We start from the raw sequence: 14,089 nt of genomic DNA, 5'->3' as shown, positions 1-14,089 counted from the left end.
ATAAACGGCCACAGGGTCGAAGTCCTCATCTCCCCCCTCCCAGAAACAAAAAGACAAACACCTTGATTATGACGGTCATGGGATACGTTCAGATGAGCTGCTGGTCGTTCGATCTCCTGTACCCGGAACATGAACTAAGGGAAAGGTGCCATTTCCCCTTAGAAGCAGAGGGACTTGGCGGCAGCAGAAGGAAGCCGAGGGCGTGGAAGCGCGTCTCAACAGAATACATTAGGGAAGACCGCGGCATTTCAAAATCAGAGCAAGCAGACATGGTACAACGTAGATTTAGTTAGTCTTTAGTGCTGGTTTCCACAAGAAAACAATTTTACTGGGTGAGTGCACTTAACAGTGAAGATCTATGAGGGGGGTTCAGGGCAGAGACAGCAGAGAGCCGGCCTTTCAGAATCCGATTAGATGGATCCTGTTTCCAAGTGAGATGCTTGGCAAAACTGGACTGATGATCAGGTGGATTAGTGTTGGACGTGACCAGGGTCTCACTGAGACTGCGTTTCCCAAGGGAAGTCTGCACGCAGGGGACCTCAGGGGCGCTGTGTATGTGTGTGTGCACGCGCGTGTCTGGGGAGGGAAGGTCCATGGTCTAAGAAGTCAGGAAAACAGGCAAACCACGCACTCTTGGAAAAAAGTCACGACGCCCAGCAGCATGTTACAGGCTTTGAGACACACCGCTGCGTAGGGAACTGGTGACTCTGTTCAGCCCACGAACTTTTCCTTCCATACCTGGTGACACCACAGCGAATGGGGACTGCACAGGACATCCTGGACAGGCTGTGTGCTGCGCGGCTTTTGGGTCGACGTGAACACCACCCGGGGAACCTGGGTTTCCCTCAAAGCACATCAGGTCCTCCTTGTACAAACACACACTTCAGCATCATTAAAAAGCGACAGTCTTTGCATTATAACCAGACGCTCTCAAGAGTACGAGTGAGCTTACAAAATTCACGTTTGGCAGGAAAACCATAGTCTAAAGATATCCTGTTCACTCAACAACGTTAAGAAAAATTTCAGCAGAGCAAATTTGTTGCCTGTTTTGATCAGAAGAGAAGTGGGAGATGTCCTGCTACCGGTCACGGCGGGCTCTCTGCTCCCGTCACGGACTCAGGTGGGCCGTGTGTGGTGTCTCTGTGTAAGTTCCTTTTATTAATCATTGTACAAAATAATCATCATCTTGGCATTCAACAGAAGAGAAGTTACTATATCCAAACACTTAATATTATAACATTACTCAAAGTTCTACTTTTATAACAGGACTTTTTGAAAGGGGAAAGCTTTGGAAAAATTTTAGAAAGAAAGTTATGATTTATTAGAGTACAGGTTCCAAAACACGTTTTTAGAAAAATATAAAGTGCCCAAATACCAAGTTACATAGGTGACAGAGGCCTCCTGGAGCCAAGTGAAGCATTCACGAAGAAATATTTAAAAGCAGTCTAGGTACATATTTACACCAGGTCAGTAAAGGGAAAACCATCTTTCTTGGCTTTGACATTACTCTATGAAAAAAGGACATCAAACCAGATAGCCCACAATCAGGGTTCTCAGCACACTCTGCCGTTTCTTAGTAATGTACCTCATCAGTATTGACCCCCCACTTCCTCATTTTCCCCTTTAAAGCAGAGTAGTTAGTGTAAAACCCCCATGTCAGGCAGGCTGGGAGCTGTGAATGATCACAATTTCAAAGACAAACCCAATATTGTTGGACTTGAGCTTTGACGAGGAACGTGGACACTGGGCGACAACCAATTCAGGCTGGAAGCAGCAGGCCGGCCCCCTCTCCACTTCTCTCTAATGACAGCTTAACTCGGCCTTCACCCGCTACTAAGTGTCTTAGGGTGGAGTCCCTAAAGCTCGGTCATCCCAGGGTTTCTAAAGAATCAACGGGAGGCAGGCATCAGATGTGGTGTGAAAATACTGCATGCAGATGAACACAAGCAGAGGGGAGGGCCTGGGTCCCCGCCCCCTAAAGCCTCATTCACTAGATCAACTTGGGTTCTTTCAAACTCACAGAACAAAGTAATGAGGCCCTGGCCCCAGACGTGGGTTACCTGGACAGGTGAACTGCAAGACGACCCTGCTAGAGACCTGGCAGGCTGGGGGGGGGGGGTCCCCAGAGCTGCACACGGGGGTATGGGGCGGCCTTCACTGCTCAGTCACATGGCAAGGAAGCCGGTGGGTCCGAGTCAGGGGGTGGACCTGCCCCGCGGGACCTGGAGCTTTCACAGCCACAGTGACCTGAGAAAGCAGACCACACTCCTCGTCTTTCCCACCCGCCTTAACATTCTTCCAGTGCAAGGCCTGTTTCTCTCTGCCCTGCCACGTTCAGAAAGGACCTGACGGTCGTCTCAGGAATGATGGGGAGGGGGCGCGGGAGACCTCCTTTCTTTTCTTTTTTTCATTTTTAAGGTTCATTACTTCTGGTTATAAAAGCGAAATCTCAATTTTACGTCTTTGGAGACCCTAAAGTATAATTTCAAAAAGCAAACACTTTAACATCAGATTGTACTTCCTACTATAAAGAGAACTCATCACTGATTTAAGATCTATTTGCGATAGTATAGTTTTAAAATGAAAAAAAAGTTCTTTAAAGGGGTAATAGTAAACATGGAAAAACCCACCACCATGGCCGTTACTATGCACTTTCTCAAAGAATCTCATGTAATAAAGTGAAAACTAATGAGTCATAGAGATAGGAGCATAAATCTAGGAGAAAAACTCATTCTCCTACTTCAAATACAGAAAAAGAAGCCCAAAAATCTGTTTCACATATTAGAAAAAATAAATGCAAATGATTCTGATTACCATTAGTTTGTTAATCTCTAAGATGCGGCAGGAACCACTTAGTGTCAACTCTGAGTAAGCAACTAAATTCAGGCTCCAAAGGCCCACAGCCTGACTCGGGACTGCACACACCCAGAAAGATCAGAAAGAAACTACTGCAAACTTATAACCCCACCTTCCAGCAAAGGAAATGTTCAGAGACAAATGTAAGACAGACAGAATGAAGAGTGAATAAAAAAAAAGAAAAAAGTTGAGAAGAGTGTTGACGGTGAAACCTCATGAAGACAGAATGTCATAAACTGTCACCACAGGATGAGCAGACAAGCCATGCCACTGGACACAGTGCCCTTCAGAGACTTCACTAGTGTAGGCGGAGAGCAACATCGTCTTTGCGGCTGGAGGAGAGCACAGGCTGCTGAAGCTCACAGGCGGCACCCAGCACCCCGGGCTAAGTGGCTTCCCGCTGGTACAAGTCCAGAGGGATCTGTGGAGACTTCTGGAATCCTGTTCTCTAGCAGCAAAGGTACAATGTCCTCGCCTGGACGCTACTCCGGGCTCTCTTTCTTTGCACTATAAATGTTCTGCACCGTCTCGTACACAGACTCCAGATCCTCCGGGTAGCGGAGTTCTAGCTCCGCGTTCGGGATGTAGTGCGTGCCCGTGAACTCTGAGAAATAGCGTCCGACATCGGGGTGCGAGATTTCTTGAGGCTCCACATTATACTCCAAGTTTTCTGTTGATAAAGAGGCACATTCTCGTTAAGATGGACTTTCCTGAGGCATCTTTTATCCAGAGAACCTCCTAGCAACCGTGTTCAGTAGCACGTCTGAGGTGGAGTTAAAGGAAAGACGGGGCTATGGAATGTGGAGGGGCTAACAGCAAAGAGGTAGCAGGTGGCAACCGGGGAACAGAGGGGTGGTGGCACAGGGCCCCCAGCAGCTCCACACCAACAGGAGTACTTTCCTATTCTCCAGCGATGCTCCAGCGGTCTCCCGGGGACTGGCAAACCAGAGAGTCACCACGGTCCTCCGACCTGATCGGACACAAACACACGGACAAGGGCATCCTAGCCTGCTCCGCTTCCACTGGCGCCGAGCTGCCGAAGCCTCCACATCACCGGTGACCAGTCTCGACCTGCCAGCCTCGTCCTCTAACATGGACTCCTCCCACACAGGCCACACTGCCCACCCCGTCCCCCCTTCCAATGCCAGCCGTGTGCCTCCACCCCCAGAAGGCCAGGCCCTCGCAGGGAGGTGGGAGACCAGCAGGAGTAGCACCCCTAGCCGATCCATGCATGTGGGGTATGGCATCTCTATCCTCTCCTAGGAAATCTCCACACCCTGTTCTCTACTTCATGACCAGAGGAAGAAATAAAAATAAGATTACTTTAAAATGTAGTAACAAAAAGGGTGACTGTACAGGCAAGGTACTTTAAAAGCCTCAAATCCTTTCAGATGGCTTCTCCCCAAAAACTATTTGGAAAACGGCTCTGCATCGGCCCAATGAGAGGACAGTGTGTCTGATCTTTCCTCACCAGCCCAAGACTGGGTGTGGCCCCCCCACCAGGAAGGAGCGGGCACCCTTCAGCTCTGACTGTGGACTGGTACACTCTCGGTCCCCACCAGTACGAAGCCACACTATGCATAGCCTACCACTGGAATTAATTCAGGAGAGACTCTGCACACGCCTGGCCGACGGCTAACTCACACCCACAGCGCAGTGCATCACCCCAAACATCCTGCAACGCACCCAGGCCATGGGGTGCCCCACCCAGAGGCACTGCCTCCCCTGGGTGCACAGAATAGCCACGAGGCGGCTGTCCCAGCATCACGTCTGAGGCACCCACTGCAGGTCACTGTGTACAGGATGGCACAACATTTGGCGGAATGCTCAGCAGCTGGAGAACAGGCACATGCTGCAGAGACCCCACGAGGGGCTGGGAGTGCAGACAAATACCCTGAGAATGAGCCTGGGGGCACGGGGCAGAGCGTCGCCTTCTAACCGGGCTCTCTGAAACTGGGCACGTAGTTGCTGTCATTGGAAAATGCAGTAAATGTAAAAAACATAAAAAAAAAGAAAGCATGTTTCCAAATGGCACTGGCAGCGAAGATGCCCTTTACTGAAGGATGGAACCGCCAGGTCAGAGATTTTCACCATTTAAAAGAGAGCACCAAACTCCCCTCTGCACCAGCTGAAATCGGATACTCCAGCCCTCACATCAGGCATCCTCGCACACGTGCCAGTGTGCGCAGACCGCCACTGACTGTGTGTGTGTGTGTGTGTGTGTGGGGGGGTATTGTAGAAACTTTAGTTTGCAAATGTAGGACAAATTACAGAAACGGAAGCTCACATTTGGTGAGGGTACACATATACCAAGCATTGTACGAGGTGCTTTATCCTTATATACAGAACATATGTTAAGAACTGATGTCCATGGCACAGATCAATGCCTCATTTCAATACCAGCAGCTGATTGAAGCTCAGAGCACGGGTGATACTCATTCCCCCAGCAGCAGAGAGGAGATGCCGCCCCCTACCTGGGGGAGATTGCTGCAGCCTGCCCCCTAGTGGAGAACATGATAAACACGCCAGATGCTGTCTCCCTCCATTAGGATTTAGGTGCAGTCTAACACATTGTTGGGAAAATTCCCTGGTGAAGAATAAAACTATTGGAAGATACTGTGCATGCAAGTGGTTTAAATCTACCCTCTGTAAAGAACTAACAATTAGAAGAGTATTCATTACTTGGGTTCTACCCAGGTGGTTATGGAGCCAAAGTCTGAAAATTTAGATCAAGAAATAGTTGTAAAACAAAATTTAATGTAAATAAGTTAACCCAGAAATGCTAAAAAACATTTAAATAAGTGTTTTTTTAAAATTAGCCTCTCAAGGTCTCTCCTACTGGCTAAATATGGGCCAATTTGAGTAAAAAAAAAAATCATTCCAAATGATTGTAACACATCGACTAAATAAAAATCCAGGAATCTGCCTGACCTGTGGTGGCATAGTGGATAAAGCATCGACCTGGAATGCTGAGGTCTCTGGTTCAAAACCCTGCACTTGTCTGGTCAAGGCACATATAGGAGTTGATGCTTCCTGCTCCTCCCCCCCTTTCTCTCTCTCTTTCTCTCTCTCTCTCTCTCTCCCCCCTCTTTAAAAGAAATAAATAAATAAAAATTAAAAAAAAAATCCAAGAATCTATGGGAGGAAGAAGGAGAGGTGGAGGTGGAGGTGGAGAGGGAAATGGGGAGGGGGGAAGGGGGATGGGAGGGGTGAGAGAGAAGAAAGACAGCAGTGGGGAGGGGAGAGGCAAAAGGTATGGCAGGGGAGAAAAGCTCTCATTTACAGAAGTGGAAGCAATAACAAACAGCCTTGGAAAATCATCAATTTGCAATGCTCGCGTAATCACTTAAGCAAGGTGATTCAATAGCTGCTCACACCAGCATAAGGAGAAAGGTCACTGGGGAAGATGCCACAGTGTGATTCCACAAGTTTCTCATTAATTACAAAAGGAAAAATGTCCCTTACAGTGAATCATTATCTTAGCCAAGTGACCAGAATCCGCCCACTGACAATGGACAGCGAGCCCTGCAGGCCTCAGGACGAGAGGCGACGTGACCCACTCGGCATCTGATGATGAGTATCCCTGCCAGAAATGCTGCCCTGATCTGATCACGCCTCGGGCTTAACACCCAGTTTACAGACAACACACAGATAAGCAAACAGTATGACCAATCCAGAAAGTTAGACAGAATACAGGATAACCAGCTGGAGTCTTCAAAAAGTCAGTCTTGTGAACAAAGAAAAAAAATGAGGAACAAGGAACTGTTTTTCTCCTTAGAGACTCAGGAGATACAACAACCTGTATTTGTGCATAAATCCTGGTTGGATCACAATGTAAAAATGAACACACACACACCACTACAAAGGCTATTCTGTGACAGCTGGCAACTCTGAATGACTGAATATTAGATATTATAAACTAATTTCTATTTGTCAGGTGCAACGCTGTAACTGGAAATGCAGTGAAATGTCCTTATTCTTACTACATGTATGATTGAGTGCTTAGGTCATGGATGTATGAAAGTTGTTAAAATTAATGTTGGCCCCTTGCTCACACACTATTTGCACATACCTCCTTGTTTGCACCTCTGTTTACAAACCTCTCCCTGTGGCGGGGATTTCCTCCCTCTGCCAGATGTGAGCATCGTCTGCAATGACCCGCGTGCCAGGGACCCATCCGAGAACAGGGCAGACTTGCTCAGCTCACAGAGCTTACGATGGAGCAAGGGGACCCGATCAATGGGGAATACTGGAGGTGAAGGTGCCATGACTCAGAAGGGGAGGTACTCAGGAGTGCAGAGCAGGGACAGATGACCAAACGTGAGGGCAGTGGGGGAAGCCCATAAGGGACAACCAGCTGGGTGAAGACCTGAGGGAATGACAATCTCAGGAAACCAGCTAACTGGCTGGCGTAGACAGCGAGCTGGCTAGGAACAGCGATGAGCTGTGAGAGGGTCTGCGTCACCTCTGGGCCAGGCCGATTGAGTCAGCCAGGACACTCCTGACGGGCAGAAGCAGCAGCAAGTGGAGGATTCTCCAGCTGCTACGGAAACACCCCGTGGAGGACACACCTGCAGGTGGGCGCCAGCTAGGAAGTTAGTGCAATTTAGGCAAGAAGTGTTTGTGGCACGGAGAGGGGTGGGGAGACAGGGATGGAAAAAGCAGATGCAGGTATGAGATGCATTTAGGAGACAGAACTGGTGTGATTTGGTGGACACATGAGGGGATGGGCAGAGAAGTTAAGAGATGGGGCCCAGGTGGCACCATGCTGGGGTGGGGATGAGAAGTGGCACAATGCATTCAGTTAAGAGCATTTGAGCTACCAGGAGAACCCCTGCGTGCAGAGTTTGGGGGTGGGGTGGGCTGCAGTGTGTGCTTGGGCCCAGAGGAGAGCCTGGGATGGACACAAGGCTCTGGGTATAGTGAGCATGTGTGTAAACAGTTAACCAGACCACAGAGGTAAGGGGGTGACACCAGGGAGCCCTACATGTCACGCCAGGCCCCCCTGGGGGACCTGACAGGGCTCCTCTCCAGCTCTGCAGGACATAGCCAGCACCCAGCCGGCATGCCAGATGCCCAGAGAACACTGCCAGGGCCCACAGAACCTCTAGCAGAAAAAAGTAGACAGCTACCACAGGGTAAGATTGGATGTTAAGAATTTTCTAAAAGGCTCAGAATTTAAAATGTGAAAAGGCAAGCTGCTAACAGTGCCCACAATCACTTAGTTCAATCTCAGTTTTAGAGACTGTAAAACTGACAATCAGAAGTTACTTTTTTACAGTCACTGTAGTAGTGACTCTAAGCCTTGCAATGCATGTTTACCTAAGATACGATCAGAGATGAATTCCTGACTCGTCACTGTGGACACTGAACAAATGCAGAATACCTAAAGCCAAATGCTCTTCCACTTACTCTAAAAAGCCCTTTTAAGTTAACATAGATGTTTCTAGAAACTCCAAATATCAAATATTGAAAGTCTGCAGATCCACCCTATATAACGGGCAAGGAAGGCACAAGGAGAAGCCGGGTGCTGGCCCATAGTGTTGGTCACAAAACAACTGCCTTTATCACCGTGACACTCCCTGTGACGTATGGTGTGACTGCTTACCAAGTGATGGTGTGTGTTGGGGGGGGGGGTCGGTCATGTCCACAAATCACTCATTTTCAAATCATGTTGATTTTTAGAAATTATTAGTATAAGATTTGTCACAGCTTCAGAAATGAAGTCAACATCAGAACCTTGGTCTGACAGGGAGGACACATCACCCCTCCTAGAATTTCATCACTAGATGGACAGAGCTTAACACCTGTGGTTTCAATAAACAGAATTCCTCTATATGTGGTCCTCTCTGTTTCTGATGAATCAACAATAATTCCTATGAACTTTTTTTAGTCTTTCTGATATTTCTGAAATTTTTATATGCCTAATATTTCAAATGAGGCGTTTACCTTAAGTAACACTGAACTGGGTCAAACGCGCTCTAGGTCACACAGAGAGGTGCAGCATGACGGTCCTGGATGAGGCCCTGCCATGCTGCCCAGGCTCGGACACACGCTGTGGGTGAAAACACGGACGGCGCCATGTGCACCCGGTTCCGGGTACAGCGTATGAGAGCAATGGAAGCGGGAGCCCTCAAGGGGGTGGGCCACAGCAGTGCACGCTGGCACTTGCGCTCCCTGTTAATAACCGAGGACTGTGATGCCTCCGCGGGCAGCCGCGCAGCAAGTCCGGCCCACTACGCGGAGGAACACAGGAGAGGGCGACTCACAGAGAGGGCGACTCACAGAGAGGGCCTTTCTGCCCCTGCCCTGCCTCCATGGGCTCCATTTGTCTGCCCCAGGGGTGCCTGGTGAGCACTTGTCAGGGCTGGCAGAGGCCCACCTACCACCACCCCCACCTCCAGCAGAGCCAGTGCTGCAGGCCGCAGTGGTGTCGGGGGAGCACAGGAGGGTGCTAGGGTAGCTCCCCCAATCGTGTCCCCTCCACGCCCTCCAGTTCAAGCATGGAGGTACAGGCAGGACAATTATATTATACCTTAGCTCTAGTCACCTTTTTACTTGTAGGTGTTTGAAATTGCCAGAATAACAATGGGCAAAATAACCTGGGCGGTAAGGGCAGGGCCCAAGCTGACCCTTCTTACCTGGAGGAAGCCGGTGGCAGTGCCTGGGAAGTAGGCACTGAGATTTGATTGGCAAAGGCAAATGCCAATCAGAACAGAGGTCAGCAGGAACACTAGAAGAAGGTCCTAGCTGAGGTGGTGACTGGAATAGGGGCAGGGGCTGGGGCGACTTGGTGGACCCTCGCGACAACCTCTGGTCTGACTCCACCAGAGCATACTACCCATGTTTGTTAACTATGTATCAGCTCCAATGAGGTGAGCTATGGGAAACTGATGACTGTCCCCACAGGGCCTGAGTGCTCAAATGTGTGTTTAATACACGCCCAGGTATCATTGAAGGTACAGACAAGAACAAGCCACTTACCTTGGGCTGCGTATCTGCAAGAACCATCCTCCACCAGAACATTATAGAAAGGCTGATGGTGGCCATGAGGCAGGCTGTGGACATTCATGTTTCGAATCCACTCGTGTCCCATCATACAGGTGGGGTCCCAACCATAGATCACACAGTTATAGCCATACCTAATTAACATAAAAGCAAGGGCAAATCAACTCTCGAATCCAGGCAACTGTGAAATACACACAGGATGGCTTGGCTTCTCTGAAGCTCCCATTCTCACAAATGAACCTGCTTTTGCTCTGAGTCACTTTCTGGGACACCCCACTCCTCTTTATAAACCCCTCTTATTTTTCTCAGTCTGGCACTTCCATTAGAAAAGAGCCAAGGCCCTGGCCGGTTGGCTCAGTGGTAGAGCGTCGGCCTAGCGTGCGGAGGATACAGGTTCGATTCCCGGCCAGGGCACACAGGAGAAGCGCCCATTTGCTTCTCCACCCCTCCGCCGCGCTTTCCTCTCTGTCTCTCTCTTCCCCTCCCGTAGCCAAGGCTTCATTGGAGCAAAGATGGCCCGGGCGCTGGGGATGGCTCTGTGGCCTCTGCCTCAGGCGCTAAAGTGGCTCTGGTCACAACATGGCGACGCCCAGGATGGGCAGAGCATCGTCCCCTGGTGGGCAGAGCATCGCCCCTGGTGGGAGTGCCGGGTGGATCCCGGTCGGGCGCATGCGGGAGTCTGTCTGACTGTCTCTCCCTGTTTCCAGCTTCAGAAAAATGAAAAAAAAAAAAAAAGAGTCAAGTTTTTGACAGGGTGATGGGACAACTGTTTATCAAAATGGAAAAAGGTATCAAGACCCAGACCTGACAATGCACAACACTGGTTCTTAGCGGGACCCAGATGTAAAGTGCAGAACTTTAAATTTCAAGCTAGCTTTGTGACACTCAGAACAGTAAACAATTTCTTAAACAAGGTACTAAAAATACAATCCATGCAGGAAGAGACTGATCAATCTGACAGCATTAAAGGACCCTGGTTCAACAAACATCTGTCTGTCTATCTGTCTGTCCATCCATCCACCTACCTACCTTCCTACCTACCTATCTGTTGAGGACTTGTTTATTTTTTCTTAGCTCTGACAACAGGAAGGTAATATATCTTTAACAAAAGAGAGGGCGCTCACCTTTCAGAGCTACACTGAAATGACTACAGAGGAAATGGCACCTGGTCTCTGCGTCCTGGGAGGAGGAGGGAAGGGTGGGCGGAGAGGGAACAATGAGGCCGACCCTACTCTGACCACTGAGGCTGACATGGGAGCATCGCCTGGTTCATTCTAGTCACCTTTTTACTCGTAGATGTTTGAAATCGCCAGAATAAATAAAAACAGAAACAACAGAAGAATGACAACACGAGCTGAAACCTGGGAAAAGACATTTGGAGCTCAGGTGCACACAGAGACTGAGTACGTACACAGAGCAAAACACACGCAGGTCGGAAACGAAATACGAGAAGGGCATTTAATACAGGGAAACCTGAAATGCCAGCAAACCTCAGGAAAGAACCTCAATCTGGGAGGTAATCAGGGAAACGCAAATTAAAACCACAATGAAACATCACTTGCCATTTACGACCTAAGTGCAATTTTAAAGGTTTGGCAATAACACACGTTGGCAAGAATGGGAACTGTCAGCTCCCAGCCGGCTGGTGGGATATAAATTAGGACAATCATTTTGGGCACAGTTTAATTTTGTCTAGCAAACTGACTGTGAGCATCCTCAATAACCCAGTGAGTCCCTTCCTGCAACTTAAATCCACGGGGCTCAGGAGGAAGAGGAGGGACGGAGGACAAGAGGACAGGAGAGACCAGCTCTATCCAAGGACAGTGAGGACATCAGCTCTATCCAGCAGCTTCCATCCCCCCGCCAGAAGGGTCAAACACCTAAAGGTCGCTGAAAACAGAAGACCTCCCAGTCAGGAAAGCGAGTCCCTGCTTAAAAAACAAAAAAGTTAATGATTAGGTTCAGCTGGCGGCCTTCCTGCGGTGGGACTGCGCGGTCACTGCTTGGCGTCCGTCAGGTCCCCTTCAAGAGCTTCGCTGCCGCTGCTCATAGGCTCTCAGCGTCCTCGGCAGCCACGGTGGGGCGCACGCTGTGGGCACTCACCTCTTGTGCTTCATAATGAGCCCAATGGAGTAGCAAACATCCCTGTGCTTCTCATCAGAGCGGAGTTTCACCTCCACGCCAATGTCCTCCTTTTTGCGCTCAATGTGCTCCAGAGTGTGCTGCACCAAATAACCCACGGCCCCGTGCTGCCCGGGGTCCAGGGTTTGGATGTGCTGGAGGATGTCAAGCACCTTCAAGACGAGACAAAAAGACTAGGTGATAATATTTTTAGTTAGGCCTTTTCCCTTTTGCCGTGTTGGGATTTAGCCCTACCTAACCTGCAAGGTGAGCCCTGAGGACGGCCCGGGTCCCCAAACCAATGGAACTCTCCCAAGGGTCTTATGATTTTGTGTGGGCTTCAATCTTTTACACACAGAAAGGGAACAGTTTAAGTCTCCTTGCACTCATGATTGGGAAAATAAACGCTAAGCTGCTTTAATCAAGAGAATGTCGGACAGAGCTGCCTCAGTGCTGGAGAAGGCAGAAGGGGTCACAAAGAAGCCACCAAAAGGACTCAGGTTAGTTTCTGATGTTATACTTAAAGAACAAAGGTGTGTACCAGGATTCTGAAATCCTGCCGGTCATTTCCATTACTTTAACCCACAACAAAATTTCATACTCAAGTGGGCAGGGAGTAACCATATCCCCATGGGCTTTAAGTGACTAGCTGGTAGAAGAACTCAAGGTTACATTCTTCCTATTATACCTGGGCTTCCAGGGAAAATACAAATTCTGATAAAGTTACTACCTGCATGCAGGTGCAAATGCACACACACATACACAATTACAGCCTTTAGCAGAGGGTTTCTGATGTATTTCCTCTGTAAACAGGATCTTTCCCTATGTACTGAGTCCTAAGACAAAGCAACCTAGATGCTAGTCCCAGATCTGTCAAAATAGCTGTGTTCACCTTCGAATTTGTTTATTCACTTATCAAGTGATAACTAATAAAGGACCTGTTTCCTTTCATATTTTGAACCTGTCAACGTGTCGTGAAAAGCACCATTTGATGCCACGCAAGGTATTACTGTTCTGGTACCCATTTCCCCTTCCAGACCAAGATCTGCGGGTCTCAATAGTCACTAAATACTGATTCTTCACTGGTCACCGAGCCAAGCCCATCACTGTCCTTCATTTAATCCTCCCAACTTGAGTGTCAGCAACAATCATGGCCAGGAGGGGAAACGGGCGTAGGGAAGGTAAGTGACTCACCCGAGGTCCCGGGGTATGAAGACTTGAAGTGAGGATGAGACCCGGGCTAATTCTAAAACCCCAGGCCTCACTCCCATACCAAAGCAAGAGTAGGAGTGTTTTAACAGCTATAAAAATGTTCAAACACTTAAAAATGGGCAGAATGGTAGTACCTCAAACCCAACTTCAGCCACTGTCAGCTAAGCGCCAACGCCTCCCCGCCTCCCCGCACCCCCCTCCAATAGAGGACCTTTAACTTTGGAGACACTAACAACCTTTATCTTCCTGTAGCGAACAGCAGGGATCTGACAGTAAGCTCCCACTCACTGGGCTTGTGCAATGCATTCCTTTCTTCCCTTCTGCAGTCCCAACCAGTTCCTGACTAGACTTCCCTCCTTCCCAGCAGCCCCGCCCACCAGAGCAGGAAACAGGCCGAACTGGGAATCCTCAGGCCACAAAGGGATCCTCAAACTTACAGGATCACAGGAGGAGATGGGGGGACCAGGGACAATCACCACATCCTTCCCTTGATGTGTGGATGACAGGGTGAAGGGACAGCAGAAACGGAGGCGATCTAGGGATCTGGGCCTTGTTACCGTAGGACAGTGCTGACAGCTAGGTTCTGTGCTGGGTCCAAACCAATATCTAGGCCTAGAGTCCCGAGTCCACAACTTTTGGGATAGAGATCTTGGAAGAGAGGGGTCCATCACTCATGACTGGCAAACGTTTTTTGTCAAGGGCCAGAGAGGCAATACTTCAGGCTCTATAGGCCACCTGGTCCCTGACCCAGCCAGTAGGCGTGTCCATGTGCAAACACAACTAGGCGCCCTGGGCCCACAGGACACTGGGCCCCTTGCTGCAGGTTCCTTGAGGCCCGCTCTGAAGGTCCTGGCTCCATCCCCTGGATGTCCCCTGTCTGTGGGCTCTTCTA

The 14,089-nt window shown here is 49.3% G+C and overlaps 1 protein-coding gene across 3 annotated transcripts in view; it reads right to left on the bottom strand.

Moving 5' to 3' along the window:
- Nucleotides 1-1,137: 1,137 nt before the first annotated feature.
- FBXO21 (F-box protein 21) overlaps nucleotides 1,138-14,089 on the bottom strand; it is a 33,276-nt gene continuing 20,324 nt past the window's right edge. The window contains exons 10-12 of one of the 3 annotated variants that reach the window (XM_066260485.1): nucleotides 11,968-12,179; nucleotides 9,841-9,998; nucleotides 1,138-3,526 (exon numbers count right to left, since the gene is read on the bottom strand). In XM_066260485.1, the coding sequence (XP_066116582.1) occupies nucleotides 3,339-3,526; nucleotides 9,841-9,998; nucleotides 11,968-12,179 (558 nt within the window). In that variant the 3' untranslated portion in view covers nucleotides 1,138-3,338. The other 2 variants (XM_066260486.1, XM_066260488.1) reach the window with 2 other exon arrangements.

The sequence above is a fragment of the Saccopteryx bilineata genome, chromosome 2, assembly GCF_036850765.1.
Source record: "Saccopteryx bilineata isolate mSacBil1 chromosome 2, mSacBil1_pri_phased_curated, whole genome shotgun sequence".
NCBI lineage: Eukaryota > Metazoa > Chordata > Mammalia > Chiroptera > Emballonuridae > Saccopteryx > Saccopteryx bilineata.
The sequence above is the reverse complement of the archived record's forward strand: the minus strand, read 5'-3'. Positions and strand labels throughout refer to the sequence as shown.